Raw genomic sequence first — 15,083 nt, forward strand, 5'->3', positions numbered from 1 at the left:
ACTGTGAGATGACACAGAGGCAAACTTCTCATACCTATCCTTCTGTCTTTACTGAAGGCCTTTTACAGGGGTTTAAGTTACTGCCACAAGTGCAAACTATCACTCTTATTTCTAAACTTTCAGATGGGACAAATGCATGATTTACTTTGAGTGTTTGCTTCAATTAGTTGCATTTTATTTCTCAATATGACTATCTAAAGCCAGATTTGGGATGCCCATTATCAAATCACATACATAAATATACGTTTCACATTTTAAACAGAAAAGGACACACAATACTAAAAAAAAAATTTAAAAAAAAACCCCTTCGCAATCATAGAAGGACTTAATTGACACTTTTCTTCAGTAACTATGTTTGTACATAAAGTAAGATAAGTAATCAGGCTAATTTTGTAGTGGCTGATCAGAAAGCCAATTTAAAGCTGCAGTAGTTTTTCTTACTATGAAAACGTCTGACCTGTGCAGTCATCTAGGACTGGCTACTTTACAGTTCTTTTGTCCTGTTTTATCTCCTGACCTTTTCTGTTAGTACTTTTTGTTCATTTACCATTTTAAACATCCAGGATACAAGACACATCTTCAAAGCCAGGAGATTTAAATTCAGCACATATTGACAGAAAGACATTACAAACTAAAGGCTGTAAAAACCCTTCAGAGAAGTGGCTTGTGGATTCTGTTCATCGTCTAACAAACACATAGCCACATTTCAAAAAACTGTCTCAATTTTGGCAGGACTTTTAAATATCTCAGAACGCAAAAGTGAACAGTCCCTGCCTTAAAGGTTACCTGTACAGATAGAGTTGGAGGATTCCCCCAACACAGCAGAGAAAAATCTCTACCATGTCGCATTTTCATTATGTCTCTCATAAACAGATTTAACATTCTAAAAAAAAAGTGAAGCAGGAACCTAATGTAAAACACACATAAATGTAAGACTTGACAAACATTCCTGAACTGTGAATCATTCATTCACCCTTTAACTTCCACATCACGACTTCTACATTTTCCTCTCTGACTTTACTACGACCAAGTATTTGTTTGTGTTCTAGACTGACATGGTCAGTCCTTACAACATAAAAACTTGACTCACCTACGCCACATGCTCTAGTGCCTTTATATAAAGTATCTCCTATTCAATAAAATGTAAAATTACAAGTCTATTTAAAACACTCTATTCTTGAAAACTAGTCTAATGTTAGAATTTCACTATATGCACTAAAGACCTGGCCATGTACAGCACTTCGAGTCCCTACTGACTACAAGTGCATTACTATGGAACACATCCTGGATGTGAGTAATAAGAAACATGGGGGCTTTAATACCAGTTCTACACATACGTTTTGATAAGAACAATAAATTCTAGTTGGAGAGACAGGATACTTCAATACTCAAAGCTGTTCTGTCTCTTCATAGTCACTGCTACCTTCCATTCTTCATAGTACTCAAGGATGCAGTGTACTAATGATGTTGGACAGTGTCTACAACTACGTAATTTTTTTAAATTCTAAATTGAAACCCATGCAAGTAAAAGTAGCATGGGTTTCTTATTTAAACTGTATATCCTCAAACAAAATCTTACATAACATGGCTGAATTTGCAAATCAGTCTCTTCCTTACAAAGTACTAGTAACATTAGAAGTAGCTAACATTTTCAGAAGAATTTTTAAGTAAAACCCCTATGCAAATAATAGTTGGCAGTTAACAGGACTTCTAGACAAGGCTATTGTACTTAAACTATTTGGTTTCAATCTGTTTCTGGATTTTTCTCTTAGGTCCAAAACTACAACTGTGATAGACCTGAAGGGCAGTATTAGTCTTCTTCTCATGTGCCAAGATCACTGGTTCAGGCAGATTTTTAGGATAAATAGGACAGAAGTGGTACATCTTGGATAAGCAATGGAAACAATACTCAGAACTTTCACTTGTTCTCCTGGAATGAGGGCATTAGTGCCCATTTTTTTACCTGATACAAAAGCAATCCACCTATCTTGGAACAGTAAAAAGTAAACTGTTTTTTCTCCAAGAAATGAAGAATTCTCTAGTACAAAAATTTAAAGCATTTCTCCATTAATTTAACTGGTTTTACATTTACTTCAGGAATGCAAACTAGAAAACTTCTAACATATTTTACTTCTAGGGATAAATAAATGCACTTACATTACCATGTATGCTTGTCTGCACATTACATACCTGTGGTAAGCAGCTGTTAAATCCACTACTCTCCTCAAAAGCTTATGTTGCCAGCACGCAGGGGACCTGACCTCCTGGCTAGAGCTATTGTGCTGACAATCTCTGGCAAATACCCAAACTTCTCTCTTCCTGCCTTCATATACTGTTCTCTTCATGCCTTCTCTTATAGAACATATATAAAAGGGCTTGGTGGCTGTGCAAAAAGAACACCCTGCAATTTAATTTTCAGAGACTTGACCTACGCCTCCTGACCAGATATATCCCAAACTACCACCCATGTAGCTTACAGCAGTATCCAGATTCCCAGGAGGCTCACAAGCTCTAACAAGATATATACTCATCACATGAATAAAATCATAGATACATCTCCAGCCATGTAAGGAGAGTGTGCCTGAATATCCTTGTATACTCACTCCTTCACACTGACACATCTCCCAGGGTGGTTGTGAGGGGGTGTACCTGCCTGATACTTTTCATTCCCAAGATGCTCAACCCTCAACTGGCATTGGTAAAAACAAAATGTTAGCACTGCTGTTTCATGTTACAGACAGACTGGGATCATCTCCTGCTCTGGGTATGTTTATCCTGAATAATTCATTAGTATGTAAATATCTCATTTAGATAAAATATCAACTAGATAGCTAGAAATGAAGTAGCTCCAGAAATGGAAACTGGACTAACATGATAATCCACCCATGCTTGTTTATATCCTTCAAAGAATTCAGACATATACGGCTGCGTGGGGATACCTGCACTATTGTGGAGACATACCAGCAGTGTAATTTCCTCTGCAGGGCAAGAAAATTCTTGCAGAACAGGTAAAATTCTAATGATCCCCAGCTCAGTAAGAATTCTTCACAAGTGAAAGAAAAAAATCTTGTAATAGAGCTTCTTCAACAATGAAGATATTGGCAAGAAAAGAGGGTGTTGCTTCTACAGCACTTCTTGAAGATTCCTTTGGAAAAAAAACAGCTGGCTTTTCAACTGACAGTAATGAACCAAGTTTTATGTATCTCATAAGAAGTGTAAACAAATCTAGAAGACTATCACCCTCCTTTCTGCTACCCTGTGAAAGCCAGAACAAAGACTCAACATGGAAACAGTGGTTTGCTTTGGAAAGGCTTCACAACCTCCTTTCTTATAAAAGTTTAAAATGCTGGAGAAAGTCATCAGATGTTTCTCTGAAGAGCAATTCTAAAACTTATATTCTAATTGTTCCCTATGTGTTCTTTTCACATGACTTAAGATCACTTCAAATAACATCCACCACAGAAAAAACAAATGCATGTATTTTTTCACTTCTAAAAATGTTTCATTAGATTATTTGTCCATTTATGCCACTGCAATACCATATATATTTTTATACCAAACAACGGTATGTTTATTTCTCTTTATTAATACTATTTTCTATGAAATTAAATTTAGTATCCTTACATAAATAATATCCAACCAGTAAGAACAGGAGGCTCAGGAGAAACCTTATTGCTCTCTAAAATTTCCTGATGGTGAAGGTTGTGAAGCACAGACTGCAAAGGGAAAGGGATTAAGCCACCATCTCTGGAAGTACTGACAAGATGTGCATATGCGGCTTTTACAGACACGGTTTAGTGGTGGCCTTGACAGTGCTGAGTTAATGGTTGGACTTGATCATAAAGGTCTTTTTCAACTTAAATGATTCTATGATTCTACTCTAGGTTTTAAAGAAAAGCCATGCAAAAGAGACAAGATGATCTATTTTTGGACACTATAATACAACTCTAATTTTATGTTCTATGTTCATCTGTTTTGATATAGAACAAACAATTATCTTAACTACGGTAGACTGGTATTTGTAAGTTAACACAAAACATTAAAGTAATTATTTCTGCCATATTAAACTCCAGGAATCTCTGCTGTAGTCATAGAATAGGTATTAAATCTCAGCTGTAGCACAGTTACATTCAGTAATCTCCTTATCCACACACAGAATTAGAATGAAAGCCAGCTAACACCCAACTAGAGCAACTTTAACTGCATTAGTAGTGTGATAAAAGCTTTTAGAAAATACATATTTTTCTTTCAAGTGTTAGCATATACAATGCATAGCAAAGATTTTTCCATATTTGACTGCCTGAGTGAATGTCCCAAGCCAGGGACATAAGTATACGAAACAAACAATTCAACAGTGACTAATAATTATTTATTCTCACAAAGGAATACCAAATTTTTGCACAGCTGCAAAAGAATGATTTTAGCTTCCTCTAAACAACAACTGTTGAGTTTCCATGAAAAGAGAAATGCTAAGAATTCATAAAAAAAGCAACACTATATAAACCATTTTATTATGCTAATATTTCTAGCCTTGTGGTAAAAAGTACCTTAGCAGGGTGGAATATATATATATATATATGACAAATAAAAATTTCAGATCAATTAACTGCTTGAACTACAGAATGAAAAACAAAAAATGTGCTTAAATTCAACAGTTAGTTGTCAGACACCATCTGCTTTTTCTTTCATTCTTTTCTGATTCTGATCTGTAAGAAACCACATCAGTATCAAATGTCACTTAGTTCTTATTCAAACAGAGCAGCCCAGACACAGCGGCTGCACCAGCTGACTTGGCTGACCTAGGCCTAGAGTAAAAACAAACCCCTATAAATCACCAGATGTAAGCAATTGAATAGTGATCAATTTAATTAACTGAACAGGTTTCCAAAGTTTATTGTATTGTTTTAACCCTTGAGGATTCTTGAAGAAAGGTAACTTGCAATTTGTACTGAAGGACAGAATTCGGCCAGAGGGCTACATATTATTAGCTTTAGACACTTTAGATTCCCATTGATAAAACACAAATCCCACAAATGAAAATCAGGTCTTTTTTTCTAACTAACAGTATTATAGTAGATACTTTTCTACACCTTCCTTCAACAGTTTATTGAAACTAAATCACAGAAAAGAACTCCAACTAATATATTGTTAAAACATCAGGAATAAGATTTCCTTTAAAATCAACTTTTCTGGTTATGGGTTCTGTATGCCTTTTACAACTTTATACTCATATTACAAATGAACACCAAGTAACCTACTCATTTCTTTAATGAAATGCAATGAACACGGACATAATTATGTGTCACAATTTTACGTATTAACTACACTAAAAAAAAAAAAAAAAATTGTGCCACACATTAAAATGGGCTCCAAAAAAAATTTTCAAGACATTGGCAAAACATCTTACCTAGATACTTATTCTGAAGCTGCATCTCAAGGGGATTTCCCTGTATTGTCCAGTGAAATTAATGGAATTCTGCCATGATTTAACACATAAGGATCTCAGCCAAGATGCATAACGATGGATTGTAAGTCTTGCTCTAAAGGCAGCACTGTACAAGTTTTTGTAACACTTACAGATGCTTGTACAGTGCCTTGCACAACAGGACTAAGGCTTCTGGGTACTTCTGGGTACATAAATTAATTCTAATGCAGTCTTTGTATTTGGGAAGCACAAAAACTACAAGGATTAAGCTCAATTATACACATTTTAAAGAACTACTAAATAATATACATAATCGACTTCCTAACCACAAACTGCTCTATTTCTAATTATTTTACTTTAATCTCTGTAATGCAAGTATTTCTATGAACCCTGTAGAGTTAGTTCCACTAACCAGGGACAAGAGTAAGATTTACTTACAAAGACAGAAGAGTTATATTTGCCGAGACTGGTCCCAGATCTGGAATGATCTCCAGTTCATTGTTGTTCAACTTCCTATTAATATTACAAAAGGGAGAGTTAGCTTTGATGTTAATCAGAAGTATGTACATTGGACTTGCTAAACTGCTGAACTGTGTCACCTCGAAATTAAAAAATAATTCCAGTTTCACTTAATGTAAAATATCAGAACAGCAAGTATTTTTGTTGTTCAAGCAACCATCCCTAGAGAAATAACTACACAATTAGCATACACAAACACAGGCTGAGTATTTTTGGTTGGGGTTTATGTTTTGGTATGGTTTTTAATTAAGACAAATTAACTTACACTTCCTGAAGACTATGAAGGTGATCCAAGATACTGGTCTTGATTGAAGATAATTTGTTGTGACTTAAGTCCCTATGAGGTTAGAAAAATAAACACCCTGTCAGTTTTGCCATATGATATCAGGTAAAGCATTGCAATTTCAATCCAAATTATGTTCTCACTTGTCTCCAAGTACATAAAAAGGTTTTTTTATTAGCAAAATTAGAATAGAAACTCATTTGCTTACACAAGGTATAAATATAAAAATACAAATGCAAATACCTTGATCACTGCTAGCAGTGTCAAGGAAATTCCTAGTATCTCTGAACAATACAGAACTGTTCATTGGAATGTACACAGGACCCATGGAAAACATCATAAGATTTTGACTCAGATACACCAACAACCACTCTCCCACATCCCCTCACAACAAAAAAATATGGCAATATTTTTTACAACCCCTTGGTTACTTCAACAAGGAAAATTCAAAAAACAATAGTCATTACAGTCTCATTCCTTGGGTTAATCACAATATTTCACCCTTTTCACACATATCTCAAAAGCAATGCATAGATCACAAATACACAATGAGGACCACCCATAAATCGCAATTGTATTTTCATGCTTCCACAAAATTTTGGACACCATTCCCACAAAACCAAATTTAATGGAGATCTTAAGAAATAGCAGAAAAAAACAGACATAGCAAGGCTTAATTCTGAGTGTTAAGATGTCTGCATACTGGTGATATTAATACCACACTTAATTACCCTTGAAAAAGCAGCTTGAACCCTTAGCTTGTGCCATGTTGAAGATCCCAGTATATATTGATGCAGCTTATAAGCAATTGTTAACACCTTTGCAGCATTTGCTACAAAACAAGCCATGTACTAAAAATGCAACTAAAATGCAACTTCTTCTTGACCCCAAGAAATACTTTTCCTTACAGTGCCATGCATCTTTACCCTCTCAAACACTTGACATCATACGAAAGTCCTAAGGAACTTTTGCTGTAGCCTCAGAAGTACTGGAAACATAACAGAAATAAGAGTGACTGTAAAGCAAAAGAGAGAAAAGCTAACTGCAGGAACTCAAACCTGCACATCTCTAAATCTCTGCACAAGTGGTACAGACTCACAACTCATCTTGTGACCATGACTAGCTCTGCTGAAGGCCTCCCCCTTCTCAGTCACTCATCCACCAACACGTGCAGTTTTCTGTTCCCCTACTACAGACTATCCCGACCTCACCAGCATCAATCCAGCCATCTGCAAGCATTTGTTCCAAGTTAAAACACTGCATTTATCCAAGCCAGCTAACAAAAATGACATTACTTTAGTGAGTTCTTAAATTCACTCCAGTGAGTGTCTGTAATGCAGACACATAAAGAAATGAATCAGTGCACCTCAGCAGTGAGCAGCTATAGTATCAGGTAAAGGGTGCTTTAAAAAGCACCCTTTTGAAAAAAAATTGCTCACACTCCATGATACTTTTCCCCATGCTAATTAAGCACTTAAGAGTCATCCACCATACCTGGGGTCCTCATCAAGCCACACAAGGATGAAGTGTCATTTCAAATTAAATCTATGTGGAAACTACATGACTTCTTACTTTTTCTGGGTAAGATGACTCAGTAGAGTCATCTGTGCTGAGCATGCCAAACACAGGTCTGACTGCCATGGACGTGTCTGCTCTCTATCCACAGTTCGAGAAGTGAAGAAAGCTGATGAAGAGCATATCCCTGCTGCACACAGACCAGAGCTGGCTTAAGCAAAGCCAAGTTCAGGGTCTGTGCTAGGCATTCTGGTCTGTGACTAAGCCCTGACACCCTGCCAGCCACATAGGTTTCCTTAGCAGAACATGTGGATAGTGAAACTCTGTTTTAGAGTCTCCCAACTGACTTGTTCAATGTTGCCAGGATAGTTTCATTGTCACTTTTGTTCCTCTCCTATAGTTGGCAATTAAAAAATCCCACAGTAATAATAAGATTAAGTATAAAAATTAATCCCAGGCATGTATGGGTATTATGAGGTTACCACCACTACTCAGCTGTAAGGTGTGCTCTGAGCCAGCCAACTGGACCAGACCCAGCAAGCTGCTGAGCTGTGGCATGAGAACTGGTTCAGAGCCACAGACAGGGAAAAGAGATGCGCTGCATTTCCCAAGCCAGGACTGCACAGGGCAGAGCTGCAGGTGTGAATGGCATTTTCCAGAACAAAAGAAGGGGCTGAGGGCTGGGGGAGACCCACCCTACAGAAGTGAACACATTCCACCACCTTCAGGTGGCCACAGAAGGGATGTTTTCAGAGACTCAGCTCTGGACTCAAGCACCTAATATATATCTGTGCCTTGACTTTCAGGTGTCTAAACCCCCTCTTAACAATGGAAAACCAATACAGTGTCAATGTTTTCAAAAGCCCACTAATTTTAGTTCCACCATTATGATTTTGAGTTCTCCTGTATTAGGTTAACCACATTAAAGTTAGAGGATTGCATCTTTCACTGCTTAAAAATCTAGTGCAAACAATCTCCAGGCCATACACAGGAGAAAAATCCCTTTGTTTAACATGTGAAGGCATTAGCTGCACAGATTTGAAATTCTCACGCTGCATTCTTAAGTGTAAATACTGAAAAAGTATGCTGCTACAAAAATCTAGACAGCAATCTAACCTGGTCCTTAAAGGCAGAGTAGAGACAGTTTTTGCCCTTAAACTTAATTCAATATTTGGCTTTAGTCTGTAGGGATTATAAGAACTATGCAAATAAACAGCAAAAATTCAGTTAAATTATGGCTGTTAGTGCCTAACATGTTACTGTTGTTCACGCTTCAGACAAGACTTAGGAATCAGTAATTATTTCAACAAAGAGCTTTCAACATTAGTGCTAAAACCCTGCATTTCTTCATTTCACCCAAAAACTCTGCAAAAGGTTTATTTAAGGCAAGTTTGCTTAAAGGACCCACCAGACAGTAACAGACGTGAGTAGATTTGTTCTGCTGGAGTTAAAACATGTTAAAAAAAAAAAATCTGGCAGAGTCCTTAAACTATAAAAATCCTGCAATTACAACCACTGCTGTGCATGATCACCACACTGGAGCCAGACACTTTCACTCATAGCTTAAGCTCACATCCATCTGGAGTCTATCAAGGCAACCGTGAGCGTAACTAACACTAGGTTTCAAACTACTTTTTTTGGTGTTTGTTTTTTAACACTAAAGATACATTCACATTTTCCAAGTAGCACCTACTTTAAAAAATACATACATAAAAATTTCTTATGCCTGGTTTACTTACACCAGGTTGTCAAACACAAGATGGAAAAAAAAATCCCAAAGCAAAAAACCAACAAAAAATGCCCAACCCTCCAGACAATACTGAATTGCCTGTTTCATACAGTAGATATGCTTGTCTACCAATAGTTGCATAAAATACGTATTATAAATATTTTATTAAACATTACTCAGTGCTACTGGCATAGGAAACTTAATGAAATTTTGGTAAAAAAAGCCTTGCAAGTTACATTTCAAGTTCAATCAGAGTGGTTGGAAGTGAACCAAGAGTTAAAATATTTGCCTTTTACTAATAATCGAAATGAAGCTTAAGCCTGTAGAATTTTTTCAAACTTACAAGCACTGGATTGGCACAATTTTTTTAAATATAAAAACCTATCATCGCAGTTGCAAAGCTACAAGTTTATTATCAATGCATTTCTCAACATACCTTAAAACATGTATGAAGAAAAAGTTGGAAAATGAAATCCTATTTTTCCTTCACAGAAAAGGAACTGACATTGTTCAAACATTTTTACTAGGTGTTTTCCATTTCTGAATTTTCCTTGTATGTTAAAACAAAATTACAAGAGGGGAGAAAATTCCCCTCTAGTAGCAAGTAATTACTTGCTACTAGAATCTCAAAAGTCATAGACGATAGAACATACTCTGAAAAGTCCGAAATCAGATACATATTAAGAAATTCTTTATAGCAATAGTAAGCATATATACCTGTTCTTCACCTCACATTTCTAAGAGAAGTGATTGGACATTTAAGTAGAATGGCCTCCACTTGAGAAAGCATGCCATAGTTTTTGCCCTCAAAGAACCTGTTCTATGAAAGAAACTATTTTCTTTGTTCCATTATGTTTGTATGACCATTTTTTGTAACTCACAAGTCCCAGCACTAGCTGAAACTTAAGTCTGAACATCAATGTTTGTGTGATTAAAAACTGAAAGGAAGCCTAATGGATAGAGGGAGAAGGCAAGTGCTTCTTCACACATTTTATAGATATAACTTTTAGACTCTAACTTAATTTACAACACTTAGTCACAATTATCATCTTCTTCCTTAGAGAACTCAGAAACCTGAGCCCCAAGTCAAATTTTAAAATGCAAATCCAGCAACAGTTCCTTAATCAGTCCCACTGGGGCCTATAGAGCTGCTAATTCAGCAGAAATCAGCAGAGCTGAAAAACAAAAAGCCAGGCTGTAGCTGTTTTAAGACACTGATCCAAAGTGACTCATAAATCAGCTTGCTATGTTCAAGCTTTAGTCTGGAAAATATTGAAAAACAGCTGTGAAAACCATACAGCTTTTTTTTCTGGCAATTCTGGTAGGGAACTAGAGGATTTATAAAATGTAAATACTAAAGATGTAACACAAACACAAGTGAAAACCATTTTTCAGACTTTCCCTCCTGTCCCACCGACAGTTCTAGCATTCCTGAGTGAACCTGGCAAAGGGTACTGCAGTGCCAGAAATAGTTTGCACACAGGGAGGACTCTGGCCAATGCTCAACACTCTTCCTCCTCCACCGGCTCTAACAACCCTACATTCTTGCAGTATCAGAATATACATCCTGGAATTAAATGGAAATCCAACTTCAAAACTATCTGTACACAAAGCCATTATAAATGTTTATCAGTTTTCAGCAGACTGTTACCTCTCATGAAGGCAAGGTGATAAAAGAAGGCATTTTTAGCTAAAATCATGGTGAAGTTGGCAATTACAGCCTGTTTACACTATACTTTGTGAAGACACCTCCATACAACACAGGAGACCCACACCTGCCACCAAGAAGAAGGGGACATAAGTCAGGTTTATTTTTTCCCCTCTCTTTGTCCATTCTGAGGTCACTCATATTTTATTTCAGCAGGGAATGTCAACAAAAAAAGGCATGAAAGTATGCAGCAGGAGTTTCAAAACCTGGTCTCCGTATGGGTGAGTACAGATGGGCAAAGGAAGGTGTAAAGCCTAACATAGGCCTAGACCTTCTCAGGCAGAAGAGCTTCCACTCTCCTGCTTAGGGGGTCTCACCTATGTATGTTAAGAACGTGGTAAAAATAGCTGTTCTCTCAAGAGGACTGGAAAGCCTGCAATTAAACTACTAGCCTTTGGCTATATCCACTATAGAGTTTCATGGAAAACATAGTAGACATAAAGCAATAAAATTCATAAACAGTCTTGTAATGTGCAGTTTGTTGCAACAATAATCCAAACCTTTTTTGTGTACGTAAAGCTGAACGCATTAATTACCCAATTGCACAATCCCAGGTCCAAGTACTGGGGTAGCTGGAGGTAACAGACAATGCCACACTCTTCCTTGTTCTTATTAAGAGAGCAAGGAAGAAAAAGCAGGGTAGTTCTAAGGCATTTGTCACAAACAAAAGAAATATTTACACAAAAGCGGCCAGACCACATGGTTTGGTGACACCTACAAAGATGTACTTCTGTGAGTTTAAAAGCAAGTGACACAGCTGTCCAATGAGTAATCACAGCAGGGTTTCTTACAACAGACCAAAGCTTATTTATACAAGCGGAACTTATTTTCTCACACTTTTAAAGGAATGTGAACTTACATAAGGGCAATTTACACTACCAAGGGAATTCTAATTAGAAAAATGTCCCTTGCGCTAACAAAAAAAGCCCTGCAATGTGTTTTATTGTCTCTCGGGAACATAAGTGGAAAAAACAAATTTGTATTCCTGCTAATGAAAAATGCTTTTTAAAGCAACTCTAAAAAAAATGAAGAGTTCTGTGATTTTCCCCTTTTTATTTTCCACATCTGAATTTTAACAGCATTGATGTATGCTAAGCGAAGAAATTAAACTATAAAGCTTACCTTATATCAAAACAAAATCCTTAGGTTTTGTCAGAAAACTTAAGTGGGCATACTGAAACACTTCAAAAAACTAAGAGGAATGAAATATAATAGAAAGCAAAACCAGTTGTTGAATGTAAAGCAGATGCAGTAGTAGGTATGTATGTTTCAATCACATAGGGGAAAAAAAAAAAAGTTTCTTTCCCCTCACACTTTTGTATAGCAGTCCTGGAAATATTCAACTCCCAGAGCCATTCCTGTGTTCAGTTCCATATGGTGTCAATACAGCCATCCACATTTCATGAGTAAAGCAGCATGACCTCCAGACGAGGCAATTGAACAGAATTAGCCACAACTAATTGAAAGTTTTCCTGTTTACTTTAAAGCCCTTATCTCGATCTACTTTGAAAATGTAATAGAAAATTAATACGACTAATATAGAAGATCTTTCAGTGACAAGCGATTAAAAACAAATGTGAGAAGTCCCTCGGCCATTTTCAAGCTTTTAGATAGCTGACCTAATTTATGCTTTCTCTATCAAAGTTTGTCACTGAAAGTAACTTTGCCTCAGTTTGAGTTCGCGCTACCCTGGGTTCGGCCACTGCGCGGCATCGGGCCGAGCGGGCCCGCACCATCGCCAGCGCCAAAACTACCCAGGAATGAAGAGTTGCACGAAGAAAACCGATAGGAGCTTTCCCAACACACCGTTGGGAAAATCACATCAGCGTTAACGCGATGATTACTGCACGTTGTCTAAGAAAGCCAACAGAACTTTTTCCTCCCTTTCCCGGGAGCAGCGCTCCCGGGCCCATTTCAGCGGGACGCTTATCGCCACCATCGTTCGGGGCCGCAGCCGCCCCAAGGGACGCTGTCCCGCTGCGGCCACCGGCGACCTCGCCGCGCCCGCTGACAGCTCGGCCGCAGCCGCAGTGCTGCCCGCTCCCGCACCTCGCTGCCGCCACCACACCCGCGCTCCCCGCAAAGCCCGCCCGTCCGCGGCCCCGGGGGGCAGAAGATGGCGGGCGGGCGGACGCAGACCCCAGCCCGCCACGGAGCCCGCCGCCCCGATACTCACAGCTGCACCGCCCCCCGCGGTAGCCGCTCGGGCAGCCGGCTCAACTCCAGGCGGCTGCAGGCGACGAGGTGCCCAGCGCAGCGGCAGGGCGCGGGGCAGCGAGCGGCGGCGGGGCGGCCGCCCAGCAGCAGCGGCAGTAGGAGCAGCGCCGGGAGGACGGCGAGCGCCGAGCGGGGCCGGCGGAGCATGGCGGGCTCGGAGCCGCTGCTCCCGCTCCCGTCCCTGGCGTTCGCCCCACTGACAGAGCCGAGCGCGGCACGACCTCCTGCTTCTCAGCGCGGGTGGCGGCTACCGCTCATGCCCCGGAGCGACCGCTGAGGGGGGAAGGCGGTGGGAGACGGGTGTGTAGAAAAAAGTAAAGAAAGCGGGAGGGGACCGCAGCGCCGCCACCGCCGCCAGCCACTCCGCAAACTTTCCGCCACCTCAGCCCGCCTCCGCGCGGCCGGGGGAGCCCCGCGCACGGCCCGCCCCGCCGCAGCCCCCTCCCCGTGCCATGTCCCTCCCCGACAGCTCCCTCCCCGACAGCCGCGGCCGGGCCCCGCGGGGCTGAGATGTGGGATGGCGGGCCAGGGCGCGGGTGGGCCGGCATCGTGCCCTACTGCTGCCAGGCCTCGGCGGTGCCATCCCCGGGCCTCCGCCCCGCAGCACGGCGGGCGCTACTGGGGGATTTTGCTGCCGTCCTCAGCCTCTCCATGGGCGGGCGGGAGCGGGCCCTGTGTGCCCTGAGCATCGCCCACCGCGCCCGGGCCGAGGTGAGAAGGCACGGGCGCCATGGCCGCGCTCGCGCGGGGTTTCCCTTTGCCAGCACACGAGGCAGCGTGTGTCCTGCTAATCTAGAAGCTGCTCTAGAGGCCCCAGGCTTCCCAGCCAAGCCTAGGGTCGCTGGCATGTAAAAGGTGAGGTGAGGTTAACTCCTGCCTTCCGGGTCCTACATGGCTAGTCCAGACGTCGTAATTAAGCCCATTATGTTCCCCACAGGATCCCGGCTCCAAAGGTTCAGGGAAGTGGGCTGGACGTACAGATTCCACATGTCTGAGGTAATCGATGTAATTTAAGTAAATACCTATTGTTCAAGTTCCATATGTAAGCGCGGAACCCTCCTACGGATTCAATTACTGAAGGCTTCACGCCCCCATACTGTGCAGAAGCAGCCACCATCAAACTGCTTTCCCTCCCACCTTCATACCTACACCTGGAAGATGGCAAACGTCTTAGACACTGTGAACTTGGAGCCTCAAGAAGTTTTGACAGCTCCAGTATCAAGATTTGTAAGGCTGAAACTTTGTCCTGGTTTTTATTGTTTCCTTGTATATCTCATGATACAGGGATTTTTCTGAAAGAAACAAAACTACATTTTAGCCAGGAGTCATGAGTTCGCAAGACTGACCAGTCTTAAGAAACTACAAACATTCATGTGCCACTGTCAACAAGACTGTTTCAGATGTATAGGGTGTGCAGAGTGCTGCAATCTTTTGTCAGCTTGTGCTTCATTGACCACTGGTGTTCCTTAAGGAAATTACCATGGGAAAACAAACAAATGCTGCAGGAACACAGTTTTTTCTGAATATAAAAGCAACCAAACAAGCAAAGGAACAAAATATAGGATAGAAATTAGTTAGTATGTCTTTACAAGTTATTTTTTATTTAAAGTGTATGAAAACTGTCCAGGTACCATTGGCATGTCAGTATTGCAGTTTCTTTTCCAGTCTTCCTTTGGAAAACATTAGG

The 15,083-nt window shown here is 40.2% G+C and overlaps 1 protein-coding gene across 1 annotated transcript in view; it reads right to left on the reverse strand.

Moving 5' to 3' along the window:
* LRIG3 (leucine rich repeats and immunoglobulin like domains 3) overlaps positions 1 to 13,543 on the reverse strand; it is a gene marked incomplete at its 5' end in the record, with an annotated part of 37,597 nt that extends 24,054 nt beyond the window's left edge. Inside the window, 3 exons of the mRNA XM_084206278.1 lie at positions 5,864 to 5,938; positions 6,210 to 6,281; positions 13,356 to 13,543. Of these exons, the coding sequence (XP_084062404.1) occupies positions 5,864 to 5,938; positions 6,210 to 6,281; positions 13,356 to 13,543 (335 nt within the window). The remainder of the gene's footprint in view (positions 1 to 5,863; positions 5,939 to 6,209; positions 6,282 to 13,355) is intronic.
* Between the last annotated feature and the right edge of the window lie 1,540 nt (positions 13,544 to 15,083).

This window comes from Fringilla coelebs (genome assembly GCF_963513975.1).
Source record: "Fringilla coelebs genome assembly, chromosome: 5".
Lineage (NCBI taxonomy): Eukaryota > Metazoa > Chordata > Aves > Passeriformes > Fringillidae > Fringilla > Fringilla coelebs.